Source organism: Mustela erminea, chromosome 10 (genome assembly GCF_009829155.1).
Source record: "Mustela erminea isolate mMusErm1 chromosome 10, mMusErm1.Pri, whole genome shotgun sequence".
Lineage (NCBI taxonomy): Eukaryota > Metazoa > Chordata > Mammalia > Carnivora > Mustelidae > Mustela > Mustela erminea.
In genome coordinates, this window is record NC_045623.1 from 85,230,602 (window position 1) to 85,258,530 (window position 27,929).

A 27,929-nucleotide genomic window follows, 5' to 3' on the forward strand; every position below is an offset into this window, starting at 1 on the left:
GATCGAGCCCAGCATCGGGCTCTTTGCTCAGCAGGGAGCCTGCTTCCTCCTCTCTCTCTCTCTCTCTCTGTCTCTGCCTGCCTCTCTGTCTGTGATCTCTGTCTGTCAAATAAACAAATAAAATCTTTAAAAAAAAGAAGTCTGGTTTCATAAAAGGCAGCTAGACCCCCGTATCTGCTTCTTTATTCAATCTGTTGAGATATGTTGTTTTAGTTGAAGTATCTGAACAAAATTCAGCCTCATACAGATATATAAATGGAAAAAGGAGGATTATTTTTAAAAGCCTATTCAGATAACTGTGGATATTCCTCTTTTTTTCTTTTTTTTAAGAGAAGAAAACGAACATAGTCCCCACTACCATAAATCATGTAACCAAGTCTCCCACATTTGAGGAAATGAAAAAGGTCAGCAACACCCAGAGTGCGATGGGTGGGTCTAGAACTGGGAAATGCACCTGCATGATCCTGCTTTTCCCCTGCCGGAGAAGTCTGTGGATATTTTCTTTTGATATTCTATCAAAACTTAACACATGATAGTTCGGTAAAATTTAGTTTCAGGGTGGAACCTGAAACCAGTCAATCTTTCATTAAATTAAAATACATTGGTCCATCTTCCACTTTGAATGCATCTTTTTTTTTTTTTAAGATTTTATTTATTTATTTGGGAGAGAGAGAGAGAGCATAAGTGGAGAAAGGTCAGCGGGAGAAGCAGCAGGACTCGATTCCAGGATTCCAGGATCATGACCTGAGCTGAAGGCAGTTGCTTAACCAACTGAGCCACCCAGGTGCCCAAGATTTTATTTATTTATTTGAGACTGAGAGAGAGAGCACAAACAGGGGGAGCAGCAGAAGGAGAGAAAGAAGCAGGCACCCCACTGAGCAAGGACTCCAATGAGGGGCTAGATGCCAGGACCCTGGGATCATGACCTTAAGCTGAAGGCAGACACTTAATCAAGTAACCCACCCAAGTGTCCCTTATCAAGTCATTCTTCGGCAAAACTGCTTTATTTATTTCCTTTGTTGTGCAGACAGGGGAGGAAGGATTACAATGACCACAAGTGTACCTGCAGCCATGCCTCACTTTACCTAAAGGGGCCAGCTGTTCTAACTGCCATGGCTTTCTCACCACCAAAAAAGGCAAAAATAACATCTTAGTATTATTATGAAAATAATTTTGACTTCACGGAACCTCTAAAACGTTCTTGGGGATGCTCAGGGGTTTGGAGACCACACTTTAAGAAGCACTGATTTTTTTTTTTTTTTTTTAGTAGGCTCCACATCCAGCGTGGAACCCAATGCCGGACTTGAACTCACAACCCTGAGATCAAGACCTGAGTTGAGATCAAGAGTCAGGTGCTGGGACGCCTGGGTGGCTCAGTTGGTTGGACGACTGCCTTCGGCTCAGGTCATGATCCCGGAGTCCCGGGATCGAGTCCCGCATCGGGCTCCCAGCTCCATGGGGAGTCTGCTTCTCCCTCTGACCTTCTCCTCGCTCATGCTCTCTCTCACTGTCTCTCTCTCTCAAATAAACAAATAAAATCTTTAAAAAAAAAAAAAAAGAGTCAGGTGCTTAACCAACCAAGCCACCCAGGTGCCCCACTCTTTCTTCTTTATATCACCTTGGTGCCCTTGTCAAAAAAAAAAAAAAAAATTGACCACCTGTGTATTTTTATTTCTGGTTTATTTATTTCTTTATATAAGTTTTTACTCTCAAATCTCAAATATTGACCTATATGTCTACCCTTATGCCCAGTATCACGTTGTCTTGATCACCGTAGCTTTGTAGTATATTTTGAAATTGGAAAGTATAAACCTTCCAACTTACTTCTTTTTCAAGATTGTTGTGGCTATTTTGGATCTTTTGCATTTCCATACGAATTTTAGGATCCTCTTGTCAATTTCTGCAAAACAAGGGCAGGGGGAGCTTGGATTTTGATAGGGATTGCAACGAATCTGTAAATCACTGGGGAGAACGGCCGTCCCAACTATATTAAGTCTTACAATCCACGACACCAGAATGGCTCGTCATTTATTGATGTCTTTTCAATTTTCTTTATGTTACTGATTCTAAGCAGAAGAGTGACATAATCTGGTTTATACTTCAGGAAGATGACTCAGGAGTGTGTGGAAAAACAACTGGGGGCCACAGGAGATGCCACATGAACAAGGGCGGTAGTAGCAGGGGCCAAGAGGACAGCACTTGTTACAGAATCATTTAGGAGCTAACTCAGCAGGACTTGATGATTGACTCTGTGTAGAAAGAGGAAAGTGTAAGGAACGACCCCCAGGTTTTTGTCTTGGGTACACGGTGATACTAAGAAAATACTCCAGGAGGGCGCCTGGGTGGCTCAGTGGGTTGGGCCTCTGCCTTCGGCTCAGGTCATGATCTCAGGGTCCTGGGATCGAGTCCCATATCGGGCTCCCTGCTCAGCGGGGAGCCTGCTTCCTCCTCTCTCTCTCTCTGCCTGCGTCTCTGCCTACTTGTGATCTCTGTCAAATAAATAAAATCTTTAAAAAAAAAAAAAAAGGAAGGAAGGAAGAAAATACTCCAGGAGCCGTCTGGGAGAAAAGAGGGCATATGAGCTAGGGCATGCTGAGCTTGAGATGACTGGGACACCCGGAAGAAAGGGCAGGAGACTGGATATTTGGGTCTAATGCTCAGGGGACCGTGGTCTGGCTGCAGTGATTTGAGAATTGTCATATAAAAGGAGAGCCAAGAGATGACATGAACCAACAAACAGGAACAATATAGGAAGCAGAAAGGATACAAAAGATTACTAATATTTCAAGGTAGAGCATAGGGCCCTTGGGTGGCTCCATCGGTTAAGTGACCCACTCTTGATTTCAGCTGAGGTCATGATCTCGGGGGTCTGAGATCAAGACCTGCATCAGCTCCGCACTCGGCCGCAAGTCTACTAGGGATTCTCTTCCTCGCCCTCTGCTCTCCCCTTGAGCGCGTGCGCTCTCTCTCTCTCTCAAATAAATAAATAAATAAATATTTAAAAAAAGAAATAGGGGTGTGGGTGGCTCAGAGGGTTAAGCCTCTGCCTTCGGCTCAGGTCATGATCTCAGGGTCCTGGGATTGACCCCTGCATCTGGCTCCCTGCTCAGCGGGCAGCCTGCTTCCCCCCTCTCTGCCTGCCTCTCTGCCTACTTGTGATCTCTCTCTCTGTCAAATAAATAAATGAAATCTTAAAAAAAAAAAAAAAATGGATGGATCTAGAGAGTACAGTGCTAAGTGAAACCAGCCAGTCCGAGAAAGACAAATAGTGGGTGGTACCACTCATATGTGGAATTCAAGAAACAAAACAAAGGAACAAAGAAAAAAAAAGAGACCAACCAAAACACAGACTCTTTTTTTCTTTCAAAGATTTTATTTATTTATTTGTCAGAGGGACAGCGAGAGAGAGCACAAGCAGGGGGAGCAGCAGGCCGAGGGAGAAGCAGGCTCCCTGCTGAGCAAGGAGCTCCTGGGATTATGACCTGTGCCCAAGGCAGCCAGTTTAACCACTTAAAGGACTGAGCCACCCAGATGTTCCCAAAACACGGACTCTTAAGGGCAGAGAACAAACCAGCGGTGTCCAGAGGGGAGGTGGGTGGGGGCATAGGGGAAATAGCGGGGAGGGGGGGGGAGATTAAGAGGACACTTACCTTGACAAACACTGAAAAACGTACAGAAATGCTGAATCACGGGCGCCTGGGTGGCTCAGTGGTTAAGCCGCTGCCTTCGGCTCAGGTCATGATCTCAGTCAGGGTCCTGGGATCGAGTCCCGCATCGGGCTCTCTGCTCAGCAGGGAGCCTGCTTCCTCCTCTCTCTCTCTCTCTCTCTGCCTGCCTCTCTGCCTACTTGTGATTTCTCTGTCAAATAAATAAATAAAATCTTTAAAAAAAAAAAAAGAAATGCTGAATCACTATATTGTTCATCTGAAACTAAAAGAACACCGTGTGTTAACTATACCAGGATTAAAATAAAATAAAGTAAAAAAAAAAAAAAAAAGAAAAGAAAACGTGTCCAAAGGAGACTGAGAAAGAACAAGCAGGGGGAACCAGTGTCCTGCGTGCAGGGGGAGCGGCTAACCACGACCAGCCCCACGCTGAACCTCTTCCCTTGGATTCACGGAGTTAGAAGGTGCTGGGGGGCTGGACCGGGCTCTTCCGGAGCCACAGTGCAGTGGGGGAGGGGGAGGGGTGGTTGAGAAGATGGAGGCAGCACAGGATAATTCATTCCAGAAGTTTGGAGGGGAAGGGAAAGGACATGAAAAAGAAGTACCCAGAAACGTAAAGGGAGTCGAGGGGAGGGGATGTGGATAGAAGAGACTCGGGTGTGTTTCCGCGCTGGTGGGGAGCATTAGCTAAAAGGGGGAGAATTAGAAAGGGCATGAGGTCCACGTGGAGCCCCAAGGCCTGCCTGGGAGGAGGAGAAAGCCGCTGAGTGGCTTTGAAATAGTGTTTTGCAAATGTGAATGGGCACACCCATCACACTTCTCAAATCTCCCCTCTCCTCCCCAGGTTCAAGTCCGGGCGTCACCCCAGCCACCTTCAGAGGCTCAGCCTTGTGGGGCGGGCTCACCAGACAAGCGGCCAGGAGGGGCTGACTGAACAGAAGGAAAGAGAATGAGCCAGGGGTCTCTGGGAAGTCAGGGGTTGAAGCACTGGGAGGCGGAAGACCGGCAAAGCTGCAGGAGGGGCCCTGGCGAGACCCTTGAGGTTGGGGTTCCAGAGGGGCCCATTTAAGGCGTGGCCCCAGAGAACACAATGGGGTCCCGATGAAGGTCACTGAGGAGGTCAAGGAAGGGTGTCAGTGGGTTATTTACATGGATGATCAGAGCAGTAGGACAGATCACCTGACAGAAATTCTGAAACCCAAGTCCCTGCTGGATGGTGGGGGGTGACCAGAAAGGCAAGAGGCCAGGGCGATGAGAAGGGCTAGGAGAGCAGAACCAGGGGCCACGCGTCTCAGCGGGGGAGAAACTGACCTACGTGCACAGGAGAAAGCCCTCCTACGTGTGAGTGTGTCTAGTCTGTGAGGGCAGGGAGGACTGTGGGTCATTCAGATTTCTTCTTTACACTTTCCTGCGATTTTCTCCAAGTTTCCTGCAATTATTATTTTTTTTTTTTGTAGAAATGTAAAAGATAGGGGGGAAAAAATACAAATAACAAACGCCCCCGTTCACAGCATCTAGAATCCGTCATTGTAAACATCCCCCAGTCCCCTGTGAGGCCCTCCTCCCCTCAGACAAGCAGGATCAGTAGGTTTTTGTGTTTCGCACACAAGTACAGACACCTATGGTAGAATTGCGCACGTGTATATGCACACGTCAAACAGACGGTAGGTTTGTGCCTGAGTGTTTCATTTACATGGGGAAGTGTTCCAGTAATGGGGTGGGGTGCAGTAATCGGGGGGAAGGAGCAGACGGGACTGAAGCCCTCTCCAGTGGAGTGGCTCAGCAGGGAGGCGGGGGGCCCTGGAAGCCCCAGCCTTCAGTGCTGGGCCACCCCTGGCCATTAACTGTTCCAGAAAGAGGGGGAGTTACTACTTTTATTTCTCTGGCCAGGTTTCTACGTGCTCTCATGTCTCACAAGTCATTTGCACCTCAGAGATCTAGGAGGCAGGGAGGCAATCATTATCCCCGTTTGACAGGTGGGGAGACTGAGGCCTGAGAAAGGCAGAGAGCTGCACCGATGTCACAGTGAACTGGTAGAGGACAAGGGACCAGAGCTTGGCCCAGGTTTCTTCTCCGAAGCCCAGGCCAGTGCACAGAAGGGTGGGGTAGAAGCAAGGAATGCTGGGTGGCTTGGACTTTGGCCACTTGGCAATAAGGAAGAAAATGGAAATAACTTCAGGCAACTAAGGCTGGGGCATGGGAAACTGGGAAGAAACAGATGGGCAATTCACCCTTCTCGGAGGTCTCGGCCAGCAGACCCACCCCGAGAGGCTGGTGCTCCTACTCCTCCCCCACGGTCCCCTCCCCCACTCAGGAGTCTTCCCAAGTACACAAGACTCAGCTGTACCACTGACACACGCTATGTGATCTTTTTTTTTTTAAGATTTTATTTATTTATTTATTGGAGAGAGAGAGCACAAGCAGGGAAAGAGGCTGGCAAAGGGAGAAGCAGGCTCCCCGCTGAGCAAGGATCCTGATGTGGGGCTCGATCCCAGGACTTTGGGATCATGACCTGAGCCGAAGGCAGACCTTAACTGCTTAACCAACTGAGCCACCCAGATGTCCCTGCTGTGTCATCTCTGAAAAGCCTTTTACCTGTCTGGGCCTCGATTTTCTCCTCTTTAAAACAGGGTAATAACCTTGAGCTCAGTATTGTTCCAAGGGTGGAAAGAGAGAACCCTCCTGTATGCATCTGAAAGCAGACGCCTTGAAGAGGCCTGGGTCCCCAGCCTAACTCCCAGAAGGCCCAGATGGCCTCAGTGTCCAGGGAACTGCCTGACACGACTGTACAGTCCACACGCTCAGGTACAGGAGATCTGGCATCCGCTTTGCAGGGACGGATGGGCTGTCCAGCGCGGTCCCTGGGAGGTAGCCTGTGTCCACAGACAGTTGTTGGTGGAGTGGGGCAGGGCGGTGGCAATGAGGGGGACTTTTCTTGCTCTCTTTGTAACAAAAGCAAGACATGAATCAAGATGCATTGTAGACTCCTATAGTATAGCCCCGTGTAAAACAGCCAGATCTTTCCCTCCCTCTCCTTGGGGGCCACCCCCTCCCTCGGCTCTCACTTTGGTGCTTTGCTTGCTGTTAGGAACGGCTCGTCTATAACCATCATTAAAGGCATGCCCGTCTTTTGCACTTTCTGGTGTGTAAGATGAAGACATAGAAATTGAACTGCTGGGTCGCAGATGCAAGTGTCTGACCCCTTCAATGCGGGTAAGTACCGCCCAGCCGCCCTGCAAAAAGGTTGCCTCTGAGGACATAAAAATCCAAATGCAAGCCTGGGAGGGGTCAGCCCAAGGGTTTCTTGTCTCCCACCCTGAGAGCCTTTCTCCCTACACTGCCCCTGCTGGGCATGGTCTCCCTTCAGACCGCAGAAGCCTGCGGGGAAGCCTGTCTGCTGGGGGTTATCAGACCAGCCTGCCCCACTGTGGCCAACACCCAAGGGGGCTCCTCAGCCCCAGCGTCAGATGGCCACACTCGCACCTTTAGCTCTGTGTGCTGACCAGGTGTCTGACACACAGGGCACATGGCTGGCACCAGTACGGGTGTGCAGGAGGGGACACATTCAGTGGACATCTGGTGCTCCACGCAGCAAGCCAGCCCCTGCCCTTAAGGCGCTGCCCAGTGGGGTAGGGGTGCAGACCAGGAACTCATGCTGCCTGGATACCAGGCGAGGGCCTCCCAGAGGCCTGCTCCAGGGGCTGAGAAAGCCCAGGGAGGCAGCCACAGCGCGGCCAACCCCGGGCAGGTGGGCACAGAGACCTGAATGGGAATCTGGGGTCCCCCTTAGCCATCACTTCCACCTGGGTGCTCTTGGGTGGGTCCCCTTCTAGATATGGAGGAGGAAACAGGGGAGGGCAGGGTCCTAGCCCAGTAAAGCGGCTCAGTAACCAACAACCAGGATAAGTAAAGCCCCCACTGTGTGTTTCTGCAAGGTCTACACTTGGTCTTTGAAGGTACTCTGGAGAATTTCCTAAGTGTTTTCTTAACTCATTTTTTTTCTGTATCTCCTTTTGTCTCACCACGGCCTTAAAGGACAGCAATTGTTATCCCTGATTTTTCAGTGAGAGAACAGAGAACCCGCACTCCCATCCCCGAGACAGAGAAATAAAGCGCCTTGCTCCGCGTGGAGGACCGAAGCCTCCCAGGACTGGTAAAACTAAGCTCCAGAGAGGGAAGGTGATTTGCCTGAGGTCACACAGTCAGTCGGGGGCAGACTCCAGTTCCCCAAGCAGTGCTCTCACACCGCCCCGGCTGCCGCTCCCCATCTTCTAGAAAGAAGGAGATTCTCAACCTTCACGCTGGGGCTGCCCCGGCCCACCGGGTCACGACAGCCGCAGCCCACACGCACCCGGCCCCCATTCGGAGGACAGCACCTCCTCGGAGCCTCAGTGGTCATCTGTGCAATGGAACCACTGCCGAGGGGTGGGCTCGGGGGTAGGGGGAGACGCCGGCGGCCCGGTGGGTGGGGCCAGCGCCGTGACTCAGCCGGGCGGGCCGGGAAGAGCTGCCCAGCAGGTCCGACCGGCCCGGGATGCAAACGAGCCGCCAGGGCCCTCCCGGGGCTGGGCCGCCCGGGGGGTGACGGGAAGGGAGGCCGGGCGCCGGCCAGCCCGCGGCTCCGGGCCGGACGGAGGCGTGGCGCGGGCAGCGCAGGCGGCGCGGGCGGCGGGCTGGCGCGGAGGCTGTGGACCGGGATGCGAGCGGGGCCCCGCCGGCCACGGCACCCGGAGCCCCGCTGAAGCGGCCGCGGAGAGCCCGCGCGGGAGCCGAGATGTGTCTGCGCCTGGGTGAGCCGCGGCGGGACGGCCCGCGAGGCCCCCCGCCGCCCCGGATCCTCCCGGGGGGCGGAGCGCTGCGGCCGGAGCCCGGAACCCCGGGGTCCGCGCCGCCTTCCCTGCGGGTCGCTTGCCGCTCTCGGCCTCAGTTTCCCCAGCAGGAAGGAGGAGAGAGGAGGGCTGCTGGTTTCTTCTAGAGGTGGAGTAGCGCCTCCGCCCCTCGCCCCCTCTTTCCTGCGGAGCAAGGAGCCCCAGGCGGGAGGAGGAGAGTCCCTGGAGGAGGGAGCAGCTTGCCCCGCGCCCAGACAGCACGAGGGAGAGCGGAGGGATTGAGACCCAGGGCCCAGAGAGTTCTGACCCCGAGGCTCCCCGCCCTTTCCCCTCCTGAGCCTTGCAAAAGGCTCCCACTTTCAAACCTCTGCTCCTCCTGCCAGGTGGGGATGGAAGGGGGTTTAGGAAACAGGAGCCAGACAGAGTGGGGCCGATGTGCCGTCTCCCCTCACCCTCTACCCACAGTGATGCTGGTTTGGGGCATCAGATGGACCTGGGGACTCCCCCGCGCACTCTCTGTGAACCTCAGTCTCCTCATCTGTAAAATGGGGACGATAACACAACCGCCTAGGACTGCTGTGAGAAGGAAGTGAGCTCCCAGGAGTAAAGTGCTTCCCACTGTGTCAGCCACATTGCTCAGTGCTCTAAGAATGGTCACTTGGAACAGAGAGCCCAAGACTGCCCTGAGACTGCGTCCAGGGCTCCCGGCAGAGCCCTGCACTGGCACCGTGTCTCCGGCTTGACGGGAGTCTGGGTCCTAGGATGTTGTTGTTGTTCATGAGCCCAGCCCTGAGCCAGGTGCTGTCTGGGCTGCCAGGTAGGTGGGTGGATGGAGTGAGGTGGGTCAGGCCCCTGGGATGAAGCTTCCTGTTCGGCTGGCAGCTAATCTCCACAGCAGCATTCCAGTTCCGTCAAGCCCATCATCCACCCTCTGCTCCCAGACCTGGTCCAGCTCCAGAGGGTCCCGCAGGCTCCAGGGCTCTCAGAGACAGCTAGGCCAGCTCCTCCCCATTTTATATATGGCAAGGTCACACAGAAGGGCTGTGAGCCGGGCCCTACCCTCCCTGCTCCCTAAGGACTGCCTCTTGGCCCAGGGCCCCCAACTAATGATCCCTTCTTCCCGCCCTTCCTCCCCCCCTCTCTTCCTTATTTTCTTCCTTTCTCTCTCTCTCTCTCTTTTTATTTTATCTCTTTTAGCTACAGGGCTAATATACAAAATATGATCCAATCCTCTCTGCCACAGATGGGGAGACTGAGGTCTAAGAAGGGACTCCGGTCCCACTGCGAAGAGCTAAGCAAAGAAGGGGGGTTGCTTAGTTCAGGCGCCTGGCCAGTCTCCCAGTCTCCCAGAGCTGGCTGGAAGGGGGAGGCGGACAGGGCCAGGGGGCTAGCGTGGTGTGTGGCCTCGGGGACAAAGCCGGCACCCATAAAGGACATTCCAAAGGACAGATATGGAACAGCCTGAGCTGCCCAAGAAAGAGGGTTCTCTATTCCTGGGGTGTGCAAATAGGGCCTGCGTAGCCACTTGGCCACTCAGAAGGAATTTGCATATGCCTCTCTGGTGTTCTTTGACCCCAGCCTCCGCCACCTGCCTTGTCCCTGTCCGGTGCCCCTGCACCAAGAGCTTACTTTTCTCAGGACCTGCACGGTATGTCCCAGCCACCTTCTCTCCTTCCCCCACTTCCTGTCTCCTGGTGGGACCCTCCTCCACTGTGAGACTGCAGTTATTCTTCCCATTTTAAAGATGAGGAAGTGGATACCCAGAGGCTTGAGCTTTTTGCCCCAAGTCAGTTCAGCCATTGTGAATTCTTTCTCTGCTGTGGGCCCATCTCTATGTTCCGAAGCAAATCCCGAGCAGGACCCGGTTCCTGCTCCACGAACTAGGGGCTCCTTGGGCTAGGACCGTGACTGTCAAACTCACCGGGGTGCTTTATAAAGGGCATGGCCCAGAGCAGGCATTCAGTGAACATCTGTGTAAAAACTCCTGAGTGACTAAATCAGTGACTGGGAAGCTTGGCGGAAAGACCATGGATCTGGAGCTAGATACCCAGGTTCAAGCCATGGCCCTGCCCCTTGGGACCTTGAGCACTCATGTGGACTGTGACGCTTTACTAAATACCACCTGGTGTGCTTTTTCAGCTTTGGAGTTCGGGAGACTCTCAGGAAGGCATTTTGAACTCTTTTCCGGATGAGGAAACTGAGTCTCAAGACAAGTTAATGACCCCGATCATACAGAAACGGCCTTAGAGCCCAGCATCCATCGGTCTTCTCCTCCTCCAGAGGCTGTGTCCCCCCTCCCCGGACCCTAACATGGCTGTCGTCCACAGGTGGCCTGAGTGTGGGTGACTTCCGGAGGGTGCTGATGAAGACAGGGCTGGTGCTGGTGGTGCTGGGCCATGTGAGCTTCATCGCAGCCGCCCTCCTCCACGGCACTGTGCTGCGCTACGTGGCTAGTCCCCATGACGCGGTGGCCCTGCAGTACTGCGTGGTCAACATCCTGTCTGTCACGTCTGCCATCGTGGTATGGCTGGCCGGGAGGGGGACTGGCGAGAGGGGGGACTGGGGGTTTGAAAGGCCTTTGGTGAGTCCCCACCCCGAGCCTGGGGTTGGGAGCAAGTGGAGGGCCCCACGCCTTCTGCTCTGCACCTTAGCCACTGGTCAAGGCTCTCAGCCTCTCTCTCTGCCTCAGCTGCCTTGTCTATAACATGGGGGAGGGAACAGTGTCTACTTAGAGGGTCCCAGTGAGAATTAATGAGAAGCCGACACCTGTTCCGTGCTCTCTACTGTGAGCTAGGATTAACGTGACAAGAGTAAAGTATTGGGGTGCCTGGGTAGCTCAGTGGGTTAAAGCTTCTGCCTTCAGCTCAGGTCATGATCTCAGGATCCTGGGATCGAGCCCCGCATCAGGCTCTCTGCTCAGCAGGGAGCTGCTTCCTCCTCTCTCTCTGCCTGCCTCTCTGCCTACTGGTGATCTCTGTCTGTCAAATAAATAAATAAAATCTTAAAAAAAAAAAAGAAAATAAGGGAAGTAGCGAAGGCAGTGCTGGGCAAAAGGAAGGAGCATCAGCTCAGCTTAGGAGGGTCCAGGAGGGATCCCAGAGGCGGAGGCCCCAGAGTTGGGTATTGATGGATGAGTAGGAGTTCAAAGATAGGCTGTAATTACCATAACCCAGATGGGAGGCATGCCAAAGCAGGCAAGTAGGAGAGGAAGCTGGGATGACATTCCAAATGCAGAGAATGGCAGAGGCAAAGGTGTGGAGGTGGGAATGGTTCAGATCTATTCTGGAGACCCGGAAAAAGCCGACTTGGCAGGAACTCAGCATTAGGTTTGGTCTGTAAGATGTGCTCAACGAATGGTGGCCAGGGTTAGGCCCGGATGCCAGTACCTGTTTGAGGAATTCGGGAATGAAGGAGCCCGGTATTCTCAAGGTCAGAAAGGTCTTTCCCACTGTTGGCAGAGGTGGCGGCAGCCTTGGGGCAACAGTCTTATTTCAAAGTCTGGAGTTCCATCTCTGCCACCTCCTGGATGAGGGGCTTATTTCTGTCTCTAAGCCTGTTCTGTCCTCTACAAAGTGAAGGTCATAACGCCTGCTGGCCCCAAGCCTTGGGTGAATGGAGATCACAGGCCCCAGCAAGCAGGACAGCCTCAGTCAGTGGGACAGGGCCAGGCTGCAGAGCTGTGTGCAGTATCCCCTGGCCTTGTTGCTACTCTGGTTCCTTCCTCTTGCCCTCCTTAAGGAAGTCAGGGAAAGCAGCGAGGTGAGCCGGGGTCAGGAGATCCACCAGGGATGGGCCCGGGGCCACACCCCTTTGGCTTTGCCCTCATTCTCAGCTAATCCTCCCAGCTTCCCAGCAACACTATCCCCACTGCACAGAGGGGGAGACCACGCTGAGGATTCACCCAGAGCCCTGCTGATACAAAGAAACCAACTGGATTTGAAAATGTTGCGTCTGACACCAAAAGCTAGTGTCCTTTCTGTGAGCTCATACTGCAGGGTGGAGCTTGGCCCCAGCAGGCGGGGGTACTGACTTGTGTCTGCTTGGGGAATTAAAGACCTCGCTGGTTCTCTATCACACACCTGACTCCCACCGGCCCAGTGCACAGAATTCTACTCCGTAACATTTCCTTTTTTTTTTTTTTTTCCTTTAAGTAGGGGCCATACCTAACCTGGAGCCCAAAACAGGGCTTGAACTCAGGACCTTGAGATCGAGACCTGAGCTGAAACCACGAGTTGGAGGCTTAACCGACTGAGCCCCCCTGGGCGCCCCTACTGCACAAAGTTTTCTGACTTGTTAAAATAGCAATTTTGTTTTTAGTTCCTTGCCAGTCGAGTTACGTAGTTTCTTCCAGAATCTTTTCCCCTCCAGGGAGATGTGTCGTATATATCCTGTGACATTGCCCCTGCAGCCCTGGGCGACACAGGTGCCTGTTTGAGATACACAACTAGAAGCCGTGGGGAGTCATGGAAGGTTGTAGGCAGGGGGTTACTAGGTGCCAGAAATGTCTCTTCAGGACTGGGCTGTGAGGAGGCAGTGGCTTCGTGCAGACAGAGGTAGTGGGGCCAAAGCAGAACTGGGCTGGGGGGCTGGGGTTGGGAGGGCCAGAGTTGGCATCAGTGGAGTCTTTGTGGAGAGTGGCCCTGACACCCTGCCTACTGTCCTTCCCCGCAGGTCATCACCTCAGGCATTGTAGCCATTGTGCTGTCCCGCTACCTCCCCAGCATCCCCCTGGTATGTGCCTCCTCCTGGGAGGGGCTGTAGGGGTGGCTCAGGGGCAGCAGCTGCCCCCAAGGGCCTCACCTGCCTGGAGGGGGCAAGGCTGACCCCATGGGGGGCAAGCCTGACATCCGTTGACCAGTGGCCTCTCCCATCCAGCGCTGGACAGTGTTTAGCTCGAGCGTGGCCTGTGCCCTTCTGTCTCTGACCTGTGCTCTGGGCCTCTTGTCCTCGATCGCCGTGACTTTTGCCACCCAGGGCCGGGCCCTGCTGGCCGCCTGTACTTTTGGAAGCCCTGAAGTGCTCGTACTGGTGCCTGACTGTCCCTTCGACCCCACACGCATTTACGTGAGTGCTTAGGCCTGGGGTTGGCCGGGGGTGGGGGTAAGGGAGTGGGTGGGGGGGTGACAGCCAGGTGCTCATCAGAGGTGGGAGTGGATTCTTAGAGACACCCCCTCTATCCTGCCCCTTGTGCTCCCCCACCCCAGAGCTCCAGCCTGTGCCTCTGGGGCATCTCGCTAGTGTTCTGCGTGACAGAGAGCGTGTTTGCTGTGCGCTGCGCCCAGCTTGCCCACCAGCTGCTGGAACTGAGGCCCTGGTGGGGGAAAAGCAGCCACCACATGGTAAGGCCTGCCACCCACTCCATCAGCCCTGACTCCCCGTATTTGTGGGAGCCCTTGCTGGGGAGCCCAGGCTGGTCTGCCCCTACCCCTTGCCTTGAGAAGTGGGGCAAAAGTTTTTTTCCCCCAGGACAAAAGGGAGCAGCTTGGTCACAGCGCTGAAACCTGGCTCCCCCCAACCAAAGGCCAGGATGAATCTTGAGGGGAAGGGGGTATCTGGGCTCAAACTGGGGGTCCTCCAAGGGTATGGCCTGGCTCTTACATGGGAGGGAATAGTGATGCCCCTTTGCCCCTGAGACCCTCGCAGCCCCACCAGCCCCTAGGTGTCCTGGAGGAGCAGACCCAGAGCCTGGCACCGTCTTGTGTCTCCGCAGAGGCAGGAGAGCCCAGAGCCTGTGGAAGGCCGTGACCTGCTGAGCTGCACCAGCTCTGAGCCACTGACCCTCTGAGAGCCGATACCCAGTCCAGGCCCCATGACCACCAGGGCCCTACAACCCAGTCTGCACTGTGGCCAGGCCAGGATTTCTGGAGCAGACCTGAGAGGGCTCGCCGGTCACTCGGGGACCCTGCTGGGGCTTTCCACCCACTCCCGCAGCTACCCAGCCCACTGCACTGAAATGAGACTTTATTCTGAAGTTATTAAAAAGAACAGAGATGCTCCACGTGGATGCATGCAGCTGGGGAAGGGACATGGGAGGGGCTGTGCTGCTTTCCCACAAGGGTGCTGTGGTTGGAGCTCTGGGGGTGCCTGCCCATCCGTGGGCCTGTGTGTGTGTGTCTGAGGGAGGAAACATACACAGCAGAATCAGTGGGTCTGTGTTCATCCAAGTGCTGGAAGGCAAGCGGGGGTTCATGGGACCCACAGCTGGGAGGCTGGAACCTCAAGGTTTTCCTGGCCTCCAGGAGAATAAGAGCAGTGGAACAGGAAGGGTTGAGGCCCTCCTGCAGGAAAGGATGGCTCAAGGAAGCTTTTTCCTCAAACCCCCACCACCTCTGGAATCCTTCTCTCCTTTCCAGATGAAGACAGCCTCCACGCCTGGGAATACTTCCCCCCTCCACCCTGACTGAGAGCTACAAGGGTGGGGTGGGGGTTGGGGAGCTTGCCGGTGGTTGGGGGAGGAGCTTGAGGCTGCGTGGGAGTAGGGGAGGCGTGGGGGGTGCGGGGGTGTATGTGTGTGGTGGGGAGAATGGTCGAAGTTCTGTCTGGGCGAGGGAGGCAGACCCAGCCAGAGCCTGCGTCTCAATCCTTGCCTAAGGGAGATACTGCCTCTGGGATTGACAGTGCTGACCGCTTGCTTGCTTGGGCCTTAGGGGTACTGCGGGGTTCCCTTCTCCAGTGCAGGCCCTGGGGGGGTGCCCAGTGTGACCCCCAGGCTGGATGGACACAAGGGAAAGGAAGCTGATAGCCGGGAGAGGGCCAGTGAAGGCAGGGAGGAGGGGGAACCTGGGTCCTCTCGCTCAGAACTGGGAGGCGCTGCTGGGGTCGCACTGCAGCAGGCGCACGATGGACGGGTCGCTTTTGGCCCCGCGGATGAACTCCTCCAGGGACAGCTTGCCTGCGGGGCAAGGGGAGCAGTGATGGGGGTCCGCGCAGCGAGGGGAGGCAGAGCAGAGCAGCGGGAGAGGAAGGGGGAGTGGCACCCGCCCCGCCCCGCCCCTGCCCCCTCACCGTCGTTGTTCGTGTCCATTTGGCGGAAGATTTTCTCGGTCCTCTTTTCTGGGGTCGACTCGTCCTCCGGCATCTTCATCACGGACGAAACCATCTTGTAAATGGCCTGAGGGGCGGGAGGAGGAGGCAGGGAGTGAGAGGAGCCTGCCCGACCCTCCACCCCCACCCCCACCCCTATCATCCCAAACCGCCCCCAGACACGCAGATTGCAGCTCCTCCTGGGTGAGGTGGAGAGGTGGTCACGGAGAACCGGAAGGGCGGGGGAGGGGGACTTCAGGAAGGACTACCTAGGAAGGCTTCCCAAAAGAGGGGGGCTATTGGAGCGGGTCCCGACCAAGTTCCCTTGGAGCGCCAGGTGGGAAAGGCATTCCTGGCAGAGCAATCTGCACGTACAAAGGAGCGGTGGCGGGAAGCTCTGAGTGCGCACCGAGAATTTGGGGGTGTCTACGTGCAGGGGGACAGGAGAGATGTTGGAGGATATCAGGGCCCAGAGAGCGAAGGGGCTAGAACACCCGGCGCCGCGGGCTCCAGGGTAAGTACCGGCTTAGCACAGCTTTTCTGAAACTTCGGGGCTCTGGGCGGCCCGCGCTCGGGGGGCCCGCAGGGGGCGCTGGGCGGAGTGGGTGACATTGGGCTTCGGTGCCTCTGTGGCCGGCAGGGGGCGCAGGGACGCACCAAGGGCTGGAGGGCCGGGAGCAGCTGGGCTCAGAGCGGGAGGAGACGTTATGCAAATAAACTCAAGTGAGCATCTGCCAGGGGCGGGGACAGCATGCGCTCAGTTGAGCCCAGAACTGCAGCTGCCACGTGCAGGATCTCTGGAGGCAACGCGAAGGAGGGTATTTGTGCTAAATGTACACAGAGCACGTAGGGCTTGGCCTGTGGGATAGGTGGGTCCCAGCGCACCAGCACTCAAAAGACCAGACCGATGGCCCCAACCTTCCAGCTTTTTGCTACTGACACCTCCGCCAAGAAGCCTCCCTTCTCCCATCCCAAAAACTTCCCTTGCCTTAGATCCAGCTCAGCTTCCCTACTGGTCTCTTCCCTCCGCTGTCCCAGGTCTGTCCCCTGCACTGCCTCTGAAATCTTTCCGAACACAGATCTCCACCACGTCCTCAGCCCAATGGGCCGCCCCCTCCTTCCCATCACACACACAGGCTTCCCTCCAAGCCCACCGTGCACCCAGCTCCTTCTGGATACTGCCCCACGCTCCTTCTGCTGCTTCCCACTCTTCCTTGGGAGGCAACTTACATGGCACTTCCTTAGGGGGACCTTCTCTGATCCCCACTCGGCCAAGGCCCATATGCTGGCCCAGAGTCTCCAGGGCTTTTCCTTTGGGGACACCTCTCTGGAAGTAATTTTGCCTTTGTAGGATTGCTCCTAGTCCCCAGCCTACAGATAAAGATCATGGACGTCTAGCTAGCGCCCATATCCTCAGAACTCATCACAGTGCCTGACATCTGGCAGGGACTCCACTGTTTAAAAGTTTAAAAGCCTTTGACACCTCTCACTGCTCTTTCTACCAAGTCCAAACCATTCAGCCCCAGGAACTCAAGGTGCTTGCTGACCTCTCCATCACCAGGCCTCCCCTGGTAGGTGATCCTGCCACAACCACTACTCCTTTCGGGTTTCCCAGGATGGACAGCTTCCGCCTGGAACAGTAACCCTAGCTACCACTTACCCAACACCTGCTGTGTGCCGGATACTTCACACGCATTATTTCTGAACTTCACAACAGCACTGAAAAACAGGTATCATGATCCCCACTTTCCAGATAAGAAATGGGGGCTTGGAAAGGGGGGTTGATGCCAGAGACTGAATTAGGGGCTGGTAATGACCAGCCGGGACTTTGGAGGAAGATGTGCCTGTAGTGGCATCCTGCTTCCACTCATCACTATATCAGACAAGCCCTTAACCTCTGTGAGCCTCAGTTTACTCATGTCTTCCCCATGGGGACTGCCTCGAGGATTGAAGGAGACAGTTTGTATAGTTGGGATAGTAGCTGGCTAGAGTAGGTGGTCAGTAAACAGAAGCTTCTAGTATCATCATGTGTCATCCACTGCATCTTCAGGTCTTGCCTGCCTTTCAGTCCCCTAGTCTCCCAGATGCCACATTTAGCTAGTCTGCGTGGGCTGCTGCACACTTGTTCTCTCCCACCGGAGTAGGGGCCCCAAGAGGCCAAGAGGCAGCATTTTCCCTTGCAGTGTGCCCACCACTGGACCACAGGGCTGGGTCCCGAGAAGAATGGGCAAGTGACTTAGAGAGTGACTGTTCCAATCATGACAAGCCTCTCCTGGGCCTCCTAATTAATTGTCTGGAATTGCTGTGCACTCGTTGTTTCACGGGAACTGGCTTGTAATTAATCAGTCACTGGGGTTTGCAGAGTTCTGACTGCACCGGCCGTCTCGGGGCCCGTGGCTGCCATAAAGGAAATGAGGGCGTAGGTAGCAGAGGCCAGCCAGGAAGGGATCCTAAGGATGCCCAAGGAATGAGGCTGGCTTGAGTGACATCTTGGGCTTGGAACCTCCCGCTGGGCCGAGATTTACCAGTCGTTACCAGTGCAACCACACTAAGTGGTAAAATGTGAACATCCCTTATGTTGGTTAGTAGCCAATCCCTTGAGTGATCTTCCATCACCCCACCTGCCCCAACCTTTCCACGAGGACCCCCAGAACGTCCCACTAGCCAACAGCTAGAGAGTTCATGCCTGGCCCATGGGGGGTCACAGACAGACATTAAGGCTTTACGCCTAACGATAGGCAGGGAGGGCATAGCATGAGCTAGACGCTTTGCAAGAGAGAAGCCAAAGCGAAAATCCAGGATGGGTTGGATGAGATGTAAGGGGAAGCAGCAGAGCTGAGGGACCAGAAAGAAAGATTTCAGAGAGGCAAAAGAAAAGGGAGCAAGAGCATGTGCAAAGCTGTGCAGTGGGATTACTCGGGCATATCCCAAGGATGTTGAAAAGGCCATTCTAGCTAGAGTAGAGCAGAGGAGACAACAGTAACTGACAACTTCTAACATTTACCGGTAACAGTTAGATGCTGGACCATCTCCTGGAGCCCCTATCCCACTCTGTACCTACAATAGTCTGGTGAAATAGGGAGCTAATACCCCACCACTTGAGTGAAGAAACACAGGCTCAGGCAAAAAGTGAACTAGGAACTGGATAGATAAAACAGAGCCAGAGCCCTGACGAACTTCGATGACAGGCCAAAGGGGTAGGCACTTGGGAAGTTTTCTGAGGGAGAGCTAACATGTGTTAAACTTAAACTTGTACTAAGAAAGGGCATTCACTTCAGGTCCTTAAGTCTCCCTGTGAGGTCAGTATCATCACCCCATTTTACAAATGAGAGATCTAAGAGTTGAAGCCAACTCCAGAACTGGAAGCCAGACCCATTTCTAAGGGCAGCTCGGAGCAGTGGTCAGCTTGAACTTAACTCCACTGACATGCTGTGTGACCTTGAGCAAGTTACTTCACCTCTCTGAGCCTCGTGGAGTTAATGAAAGGAGGCACCAGCCCATGGATATAGACATCTCAGTTAGTACTAGGCTCTTAATGGGCCCTCAGTCAGTTGAAAGGTGGCCGGTATCCAGATAGGAAGTGGATGGTGGAGCCAGGTAGTCCACTCAGGGGCTGTGTGGCCGTGAGTGAATGTCTTTACTTCTCTGACCATCCATTTTCTCCTGCGTAAATGAGGATCAATGAAACATCACTGGCCTGTACTCTGAAGAAATGTCAAGTTTTGAAAAACAAAGGCTGAGAGGCTGTTACAAATTAAAGGCAACTAAAGAGACATGACAAAGAAATGCAACATGTGATCCTGGACCCGGCTAAAAAGGGCTATAAAGGACATTTTGAGACAGTTGGCAAAATAGGAATATGGTAAGTTAGATAATAGCATTGTTTCTACATTAAATGTCCTGACTTCGATAATCATATTATGGGTTATGTAAGAGTATGTCCCTGTTCTTAGGAAATATATCCTGATGTAGTCAGGGTTAGAGGGTCCCGTTGAGAACATCGGCAAAACATTACACGCATGCGCACGTGCACACACACAATGATAAAGCAAATATGGTTAAAGTTAATTGGTGAATCTGGGTAAAGGATATATGGGAGTTTTCTCAACTTTTCTTGAAACTGGAAATTATTTCCTAATGGTTTTTCAAATGGGCCACAAGAGTAGCACCTGCCACTACCTACCCACGAAGGCCGTTGAGAGGATAGAAAGGGATGGCAGGTGCCTGCGGCCAGGCCCTGCACCTGGCATCCTGAGGGGCCCAGGGGCCCACCTGCACAATCTCGAGCATCTCCTCACGGCTGATGTAGCCGTTGCCATCCAGGTCGTACATGCTGAAGGCCCACATGAGCTTCTGCTCCAGGCGGCCACGCGAGGTCACGCTCAGCGCAATGATGAACTCCCGGAAGTCGATGGTGCCATCGCTGTTGGTGTCGAACGTGCGGAAGACGTGCTCGGCGAATTTGGAGGCGTCACCATAGGGGAAGAAGTTGGCGTAGATCTTCTTGAACTCGTCCACGTTGAGGATGCCTGTGGGACAGTCCTTGAGGAAGCCCTTGTACCACTCCTGAAGCTCCAGCTCGGAGAACTCCGTGTTCTCCCGCAGGTCCTGCAGCATCTCCGGCCGCAGCTTGCTGTTCTGCTTGCCCATGGCCGCCAAGCCAAGTCCCACCTGGGTCCCCGAGGGGGTCAAGGGGGAGAGAGGAATGGTCAGGCCCTCTTGGCCCCTTGCCACCACTCCAGGAAGGGCTCCAGACACCAGCCACCCCAACCTCTCATCTGACCCAGGGGAAGAGAGGAGCTGGCCCAGATTCCTCCTCCTGCCTCTGTGACCTGCTCCACACCATGTCCCCTACCTTACACGTTCCCAGGGAACAGACCAGGAGGCAGAGGAAGGGACTCATCTACTGCGGGCCTGCCAGCCACTGGGCTGTCACAGATGGATACCATTTCACCCTCACCAAGGGAAGTCTGGGGATTAGCCCCGCTTTACAGATGAGAAGGCAGGCTCAAGGAAGCAAAGTGACCTGGTTCAGGTCGCACAGGCATGGAGTGACAGAGCCGACTCCCAGAGTTACCCGGGGAGGTGCAAAAGGCTTTCTCATTCTCCCTCCTCCCTCCTGCTCCTTCACTGCCTCACGTATGCCCGCTTGCTACAAAATACACCTGCAGCCCAGACACTGACTGCACACATGGTCCTGACAAAGGCCACCACAAGGCACCAGAGCCAGACCACCTGGGTTTGAATCCCAGCTCTGCCTTTTACCAGCCAGGTGACCTTAGACAAGCTCCTTATACTCTCTCTGCCCCATCTATAAAGTGAGGGTAACGGTACCTACCTCGTTACTGGGGGGATTAAATGAGTTAATACATGTGAAGCTCTTGGAATGATGCTAAGTGTTAAACAAAAGTGATTTACGTAGACCCAGATGCCACAAGGCTCATGCACGACAATACACAGATGAAAACACACTGACACATATTAGGCTCCACAGCTCAGCAAATCCATACACCGGCTCCCATGCCACTCAAATACCAGCCCACAGCCACCCATGGGTTACCATGTCTCCACACACGACAGCATTCCCTCAGCTCCACAACTCACATGTTCTGACACACGGCACAACAGCTCCCCTACCCTGTGCATCAAGACAGCAGCCCACGACCCCACATGTCTCACACATGCCATCACAAGCCAACTCCCATGCCGACACCTCTCACATGGGCAGCTGCACGTGGGACCCTCAGGCATCCTTGCCATTTTTCTTTTCCCAGAGGTGCTTCCAGGTCCCAGGAGAGGGAGCCGCAGCCCTTCTCAGACCTACTAGGGGGTCTCTTTTCCAGGGAGAGCCTTGGCCAGCCAACCCTCCCCCAATACTTACCTTTTCGTGTAGGAGGTTAGGGTGTGGGGGGCTGAGGGGAAGGCAAGGGAGAGGAGACAGCCAGGCAGTTCTAGCCAGGGATGGAGGGGCACAGACTGCTGAATCCCTCCCCCCAGCTTGGCGCTGGGAGTGAGACAGAGTGGGGGGGGGTGTTCCTTGTGTGTGCATCTGCACGAAGCTCTGAGTGCATGTATTGAGCATGTGTGTGAGTGCTTGTGTTCATGTATGCATGGATGCCCCTGGTTTCTGCATTGCATTTGACTCTCGTGTGTTTCAGTCTATATATGTGCCTGTGACTAGGTATGCACCCATCACAGTAAGAGGGCGATGTGCCTACATGGCCATTTGGGGACTTGTGTGTGTCCTCAGCAGTGTGTCACACGCATGTTTTTGTAAGTTGGTGACCCTCCTTTCCAAAGCAGCCTCTTCTGCCCCAGACTGAGGACCCTGTGAACAAGTGTGTGGGAGGGGACTGAGGAAATGCGTGGGGCTGAGGCGGAGGAGTGTGTCCCTTAGTCCCCTCCTCAAGGTCCAAGGAACTGGGTCATCGGGGCGGGGGCAGAGAGATGCACTGAGCAGGAGAGCTCTTCCAGTGCCCCCTCCTCCCTGCCACCCTCAGTGCTGCCCCTCCCAATTGGGAGACTTGGAAACGAAGGTGGTAGGAGATTCTGTCGTCTCCGCAAAGACCCCCTAGTCCCCCAGATGGAAAGGACCCACAGCTCGACCTGAGAAACTCGCCCGGGGGACCCTTTCCAAACCTCTCCCCAGCTCTCGCGCGGAGCCCACGCTTCAGAGCGCCGGGAGCGGGGCCCCTCCTGGAGGGGGCGCTCCGAGGCGGCCGGAACGCGACTCCTCCCGGCCGGCCACTCGGCGGTCAGGACCCTGGAGAGCACCGCGCTCCTGCCCCTGGGGAGTCCCCTTCTCCCCGGCGCCCCCGGACGCAGGCTTCCCGGGAGGCGCCGGAGCGGCGGGGTTGGAGAGGCTCGACGGGGACCCCTCCCTCCGGGCTGCCCCCTCCCCGCATCCCCCAGCCCCGGCCGGAGCGGCCCCCACTCACCCAGCGACGCGGAGACACCGACTGCGCAGGGAAGGCGGCGCTGCTGCGGCGCGCGGCGGCAGAGGCGGCCGGAGGGGCGGGCGGGGGGCGGGGGGAGGGACTGCCAGGGAGACGCCCCGCGGCGTTCGCCCAGAGCCCCTCCCCGGAGGGGTCCCCGTTCCTCCCCTTTCCCTCCAGCCCCCGGGGCGGGGGGAGCCGGGCGCTTGACTCCGCCCCCGTCCCTGCCCGGTAGAGGGAAGGGGGACGCCCTCACTTCCCTGGCCCCCTCACGAGGGAGCGCCCGCCGGGGTCGGAGGACAGAGGTCTCCATCTCAGCATCTCGACTCAGGTAGCCCAAATGGGGTCGGGGTGGGAGGGGTCAGTGCCCAGAGACCTCTTTCGGAACCGGGGACAACCCCCGCTCCTCCCGCCTTCCTCCCCCATCCCTACCTGGGCGCGGAGCTGCAGGTCGCTCCGCGGGCGGAATCCGGAGTCTGGGCGGTTCGAGAGGCACCCTCCCCGCCCCCGCGCCTCAACTCGGGAACTAACTGAGCTGGGGGCTCTTCCGCGAGGGGGCAGCGCCCACTCTTCCAGTCCCGGAGGTCTTCTGGGGGCCAGGCACGCCCCCTACCCCTCCTCGGCCTTACAGAGCCCCGCCCCCATCTCCTGCCCACCGCCCCATCTCATCTTCGGATTCCTCTCAGAATGAATCCCACCTCCCAACATTGATCTAAATTGCCCCTCCCATACTCCCCTCCCTCCCCTGCCTCTGGTTATATGTGGGCCTGGGGAGCAAGCATTTCCAGCCTTGAGGGGGGGAGTGTTCTGAAGTGCGAAGGCACCTCAGCCCTACACAGGACAGCCCTTCTTGGGAGTCATTGACACCCCCACCCCAATTGCAGCTCCTCCTGCCAGGGTGGGGGCTGCATCCTCCCTCCTCCAGCTTCTGCAATAACCCCCACATCCTGAGCTAGAATTTTGTCCTTTATCTTTAGGAGGTGGTCCTTATTGTCCCCTGTTCACAAATGAGCAACCTGAGGTTGAGAGGGGCTGCATGATTTTTCCCATGTCTCACAGCTGGTGAGTGGAAGGCTTGGACTTGAATCCACATGCCCTCATCCATTCAGTGCACATTCACCAAGCACTGTTTCTGTGCCCAGCTTTGTTCTAGGCAGGGGGGTTACAGAAGTGGGCAATAAACAATGGACAAAATATACAAGTCAATCCTATGATGTATTAGATAAACGTTTGGGGAAAAGTTGAGGCGGGGTTCAGAGGCTGGGATCCTGGTTGTGCTTAGGACCATTCCAAAGACTTCAGATTTTGAGATGGGAGGCTCTTGGGGCTTTGAGCAGAGTGAGGGTCTGACTTTCAGGTCAGGCTGACTCAGGCGGGTTGCCAAGAACAGACTTAAGGAGTGGGAGGCAGGGTAGGAGCAGGGGGTCACTTCTGGGTGAGAGAGATGGGTCTGGTTCCTTTGAAGGTGAGCCCACAGCATCTACCTTGTGACTGGACAGCTCTTTCCAGTTCGGAAACAGCTGCTGGGAGGGCCCTGGCTCTCCAGGGCTCAATCCAAAGCTCCACCTCCAGGTCCCAGACCAAGCAGTTTAGGTGACCAAAGTCTAGTCTTAGTCCTTTGGCTTGAGCATGGGGAGGTCTCAGCTGGAGGAGCTGGGGACCCGGGGGCGGTGTGGGGGGGGGGGGCAGTTGGGCCCTCTAGAACATCAGTTCCTCTGTGTGCCTTGGCTCTGGTGTTGGGACCCCCAGTGGAGGCGTGAGAGACGCCAGACATGCGTGGGTGATCCCCAGCTGCCTCCTGCCTGAGGACCTGGGGGCAGGGAAAGACTTGCCACTCAGGCCCCACCCCACGCCCTTGGAGTGACAAGCTCCCGCCATCCTCCCCACTAGGCCTGGAGAGCTTTCCCTGTTTGGGTTTAGGTGACAGGATAGCCCTGCATTCTCTGCCTGGGCTTCCCCTCCCACTCTTCCTCCTTCCTCTCTCTCTCTGGCCTGAAGCCAGAGAATCTTCCCAGCCTGGTCTGGATCCTCTTCTCCATCCTCGTGAGGCCTCAGTTTTCCCTCACAAGGAGCTGCTCAGCCACTGTCTCTGCGTTCTCCCACTTCCCCACCCCAGCTCCACCTCCAGGCTGACTTCTTGGCTTGGCCCCTCAGAGGCCTTCCATCCCCACTGTTTTTCTTCCCTGTGAGGGCAACTCTGATGCCCTGCCCTCAGGACCTCCCGTCTGAATTCTGTCTCCTAAAGGCAGGACCATGACTTCTCTCCCCGGAGGCCTCCCATGACTTTCCCTGAACCTGGAATGAGCAGGGTAGATCTGGGGGCAGAGCTGGATTCGGGTAGTCTCTGCATTACTTCTCATCAGCCACCTTTCCCTTCTTGGGGGCCTAGGAAGCACTGGGAGGTCCCCTGAGCCAAAGCGGAAGGCTTAGGGCTTCCCCACCACACTGCACACCAAAGGCCCTTGACCCCCAAGACCTAGTGCCCTGGGATGTAGTCCAGAAAGGGGGCCAGAGGGGCAGCTGTCAGGAGGCCTGCCTGGGCCCTTCACTCCTGGATGCCCTGGAGCAAGTCTCTTCTGTTTTGGAGAAGGAATATTAGACAAATGATCTACGTGCCTTGATATCCCCGGTTGAAACTCCTGACCGCAGTACTAACAAGACAGGGCTCCCTTACTGCCTTACAGACCCCTCACAGGCCTGAAATTCTGGGCATGAGCAGAGAGGAGGCCCTAGTGGCTCTGGAACTCTACAGGTTTGAAAAGCTTTAGGAAGGCCTGTTCTGGGGGTCAGGCTGGAGGTGTCCTTGCCAACGATGCTCACCTCCCTCCCACTCCAAACTGAGGCATCTAGGAGGGAGGGAGAGGCACACCTTCAGGTAGGTGTTGAGTGGGGTCATTGAGAGGACTGAGCAATGGGCAGGACCCATGGGGGCTAGAAGAAAGTGCAAGTCCCAGGGGAGGGATGTCCCCAGGGCCAGAGGAATGGGGATACAGTTGAGAAACCGGAGCTGGCTACCCTCCTCTAGCACTAAAGAAGGATGCCAGAGAGAGGCAAGTGGGGGGTGAATGGAGAGGGGACTGCCTATCTCTTGAGCACCTACTGTATGCAGGGTACTTTTCAAGTATCATCTCCTTTGATCTGAACTAATCCTCAGGGCTCAGAGGCCTCAGGTCACCTGCTGGTGGTCAGACAACAAGAAAGAACTTGAACCTAGTTGCATGTGACACCAGAGCCTGGGCTCTCCTCCAGAAGCCTCTCTGGGAGGTAGATCAAGGCAGCCCCTCCCCAATCCCTCAGAGGCACAGCCCCCACCCTCCCCTCTTAGGTCCCAAACGGTTTGGAAAATCCTGATGGGAGCAGATGGTGGGGACAGATGGAAGGAAAAGCATCTCAGGGCTGAATTACACAAACAAACATTGATAAAGTGATTAAACCTCAAGCCACCCCTTTCCAAAGGGCCCTGCCCACCCCAGACTGGAGCACCATGGACCCAGAGGTGGGGCCCTCAGGCTCTCCGGATGCCCCAGTCTCAGCCCAGCGGATCCCAGCTTCTGCCCACCCCGCCCTTCTCACCGCCGCCGGGGACCACCCCCGGACCAGAGCCCAGGGCGGCAGAGCTGCCAAGAGCACAGCCCGGGAGGGGGAGGGGGCGGGTCTCGCTGTTCCCAAGGGAGCTGGGCCATGAAGAACAGAATGGGGGCGGAGGGGGTGTTGGGAAAGTCCTGCGAGCTGGGACTGCAGACTTGAAATCAGGGTGGGGTGGGGCCCCTCCAGCAGGCCTCCCTAGACAGATAGAACTCAGAGAGCCACTGGGCCATGCTGACCCACCCCCCAACCCCCACAGTGGAGTGGGGCAAGGCCCTTCACCTCTGGAAGGTTCGGTTGGTTCCTTCATCTCTACAGTAGAAACAATATTATTAATGGCCCCCTGAAAGGGCTTTGTGAGGATTAAGTGACAGGAAGCCTATAGGGGCTAGGACACTGGGCTGCACATACTTAATGTCTGCTCCAAGTGGCAGACTGGTGTTGGGGAATCAGGAAGGTGGGCGCTGGTTGGAAATGGCTCCTCCGCAGAGCAGAAGTCTGGGCTTGAAGATCCTGCCTGCAGAGCCCCTGAGGCAGCTGGGCTCTGTGGCAGCCCTCCCCGCTGCGGTGCCCCCAGGAAAGCACCAGATCCCTCCTGGGTAAACGCCGCTGATCTCTCTGCCCAGTTCAGAATTCAGGACCCCAGAGGTCCCCCTTTGCTGGTCCCTCGGTGTGAACTTACAGAGGGAAACAGACCGGGTTCAGATCTTGATGGGGCTTTTTCCCAGCTTTGGGAACATTGACAAAAACAACCCCACTCACTCTGGCTTCTTCTCAGGAATGCCGGTATTTCCAGCCGCTTCCCGGACTTGCTGTCAGAAGCCCAGAGGCACCTCAGACTCAAGTCAGCCAGCATCCAATTCATGGCCCTCCACCCAGCCTGCCAGAGCCTGGGTCCCGTCCAGGAACCCCTCCCTCCTCTTCATCCCACAGCCCCTTCCTTCCCAAGTCAGAGGTCCACCCAAGGCTCAGGCCTGCCCTGCCCCACTCCCTCCTCTGGTGGCCCTGTATTGTCGCCGAGTCTCTTCCAGCTCCCCAGCCTTTGGTTTCTCCACATCTAATCCCCTTCCTCCCCGCTTCATAAACTTCCATGGCTCCCCACGGCCGACCAGAGGAACTGGGCATTGGAGACGCTCTATGACATGCACAACCCTTGCCTCCACTTCAGCTCCTACTCTCTACCTTCCTCTGATGACCCCCCTGAGGTCCAGCGCCTCCTCGACAGATGGCCAGGATCTCCCCTACACTGAAGAAGGGATCTGGAGCCAAGCTGGGGGGAACGGGGCTCCCTGACCCCCAGCTCCATGCATGTGGGTTTTAACATAGGTGGGGGTGAGGTGAAGTGATGCAGGCAGCTAGGGTCACATCCCAGCGCCCCCCCCATACCCCCTCCTCTTTCCCTCTTCCCTCTGCTGGTGAAAGCAACTCTTAGCTGGAAGGATCTCAGACCCGATGACTTGCCTTAGGTCCCCCATCCCTCTTGCGCCCTCCTCAAATGCGAAGCGACCCTTTCTGTGCCACTTTTTCTAGCAAATAAGCATTTGGATATTTCTTAACATTTTCATTGCATTACACATTCTGGCTGCTCCTACAGCTCCTCCCGGTGTATCTCTGACTCTTTGAAAATGGTTCCTGAGGTTACCGCAAATGGAACGGTCACTCTTGGAAGTAGGATAAAGGGCAGGAGGTTGAGTGTTCACTTGTAACTGTATACACAATTCTGTGTCCATGTCTACAACCCGTGTGCGCGCACTCAACCTCATTTGAGTCTTGAGTCAAAATCTAAAGGGTCAAACATTTTAGGTTTTTTTATTTCAGTCATCTCTACGCTCCATGTGGGGCTCGAACTCATGACCCCAAGATCGAGAGTCTCAAGCTCTTCTGACTGAGTC

General features: G+C 55.5%; 2 protein-coding genes and 1 non-coding gene across 5 annotated transcripts; 1 reads left to right on the forward strand and 2 right to left on the reverse strand.

The window, feature by feature from the left end:
- Positions 1-327: 327 nt before the first annotated feature.
- LOC116568425 lies at positions 328-490 on the reverse strand. Its single transcript, XR_004276630.1, has one exon. It is a non-coding gene; the product is annotated as a U1 spliceosomal RNA (small nuclear RNA).
- A 7,691-nt stretch (positions 491-8,181) lies between these two features.
- TMEM54 (transmembrane protein 54) lies at positions 8,182-14,492 on the forward strand. 2 transcript variants are annotated; one of them, XM_032303001.1, is made up of 6 exons: positions 8,188-8,455; positions 10,822-11,015; positions 13,166-13,225; positions 13,370-13,558; positions 13,699-13,833; positions 14,205-14,492. In XM_032303001.1, the coding sequence occupies exons 1-6, from the start codon at positions 8,440-8,442 to the stop codon at positions 14,277-14,279; spliced, it is 669 nt and encodes a 222-aa protein (XP_032158892.1). In that variant the 5' UTR covers positions 8,188-8,439; the 3' UTR covers positions 14,280-14,492. The 2 variants fall into 2 exon arrangements, with proteins under 2 accessions (XP_032158893.1, XP_032158892.1); XM_032303002.1 differs by lacking the exon at positions 13,699-13,833 and having other exon boundaries at positions 8,182-8,455.
- On the reverse strand, positions 14,439-22,976 carry HPCA (hippocalcin). Of its 2 annotated transcripts, none has more exons than XM_032303004.1 (4): positions 22,885-22,976; positions 19,790-20,188; positions 15,500-15,605; positions 14,439-15,386 (listed from the first exon to the last, which is right to left on the reverse strand). In XM_032303004.1, exons 2-4 carry the CDS (start codon positions 20,165-20,167, stop codon positions 15,289-15,291), a joined length of 582 nt encoding a protein of 193 aa, XP_032158895.1. In that variant the 5' UTR covers positions 20,168-20,188; positions 22,885-22,976; the 3' UTR covers positions 14,439-15,288. The 2 variants fall into 2 exon arrangements, with proteins under 2 accessions (XP_032158895.1, XP_032158894.1); XM_032303003.1 differs by lacking the exon at positions 22,885-22,976 and adding an exon at positions 22,456-22,586.
- Between the last annotated feature and the right edge of the window lie 4,953 nt (positions 22,977-27,929).

Coding starts and splice junctions, on each gene's coding strand:
- HPCA (XM_032303004.1), bottom strand. CDS start 20,167: ATGGGCAAGCAGAACAGCAAGCTGCGGCCGGAGATGCTGCAGGACCTG. Junction 15,606..19,789: donor AGATGCTCGAGATTGTGCAG/GTGGGCCCCTGG, acceptor CCCGCCCCTCAG/GCCATTTACAAGATGGTTTC. Junction 15,387..15,499: donor AATGGACACGAACAACGACG/GTGAGGGGGCAG, acceptor CTTGCCCCGCAG/GCAAGCTGTCCCTGGAGGAG.
- TMEM54 (XM_032303001.1), top strand. Junction 13,226..13,369: donor ACCTCCCCAGCATCCCCCTG/GTATGTGCCTCC, acceptor TCTCCCATCCAG/CGCTGGACAGTGTTTAGCTC. Junction 13,834..14,204: donor GGAAAAGCAGCCACCACATG/GTAAGGCCTGCC, acceptor GTGTCTCCGCAG/AGGCAGGAGAGCCCAGAGCC.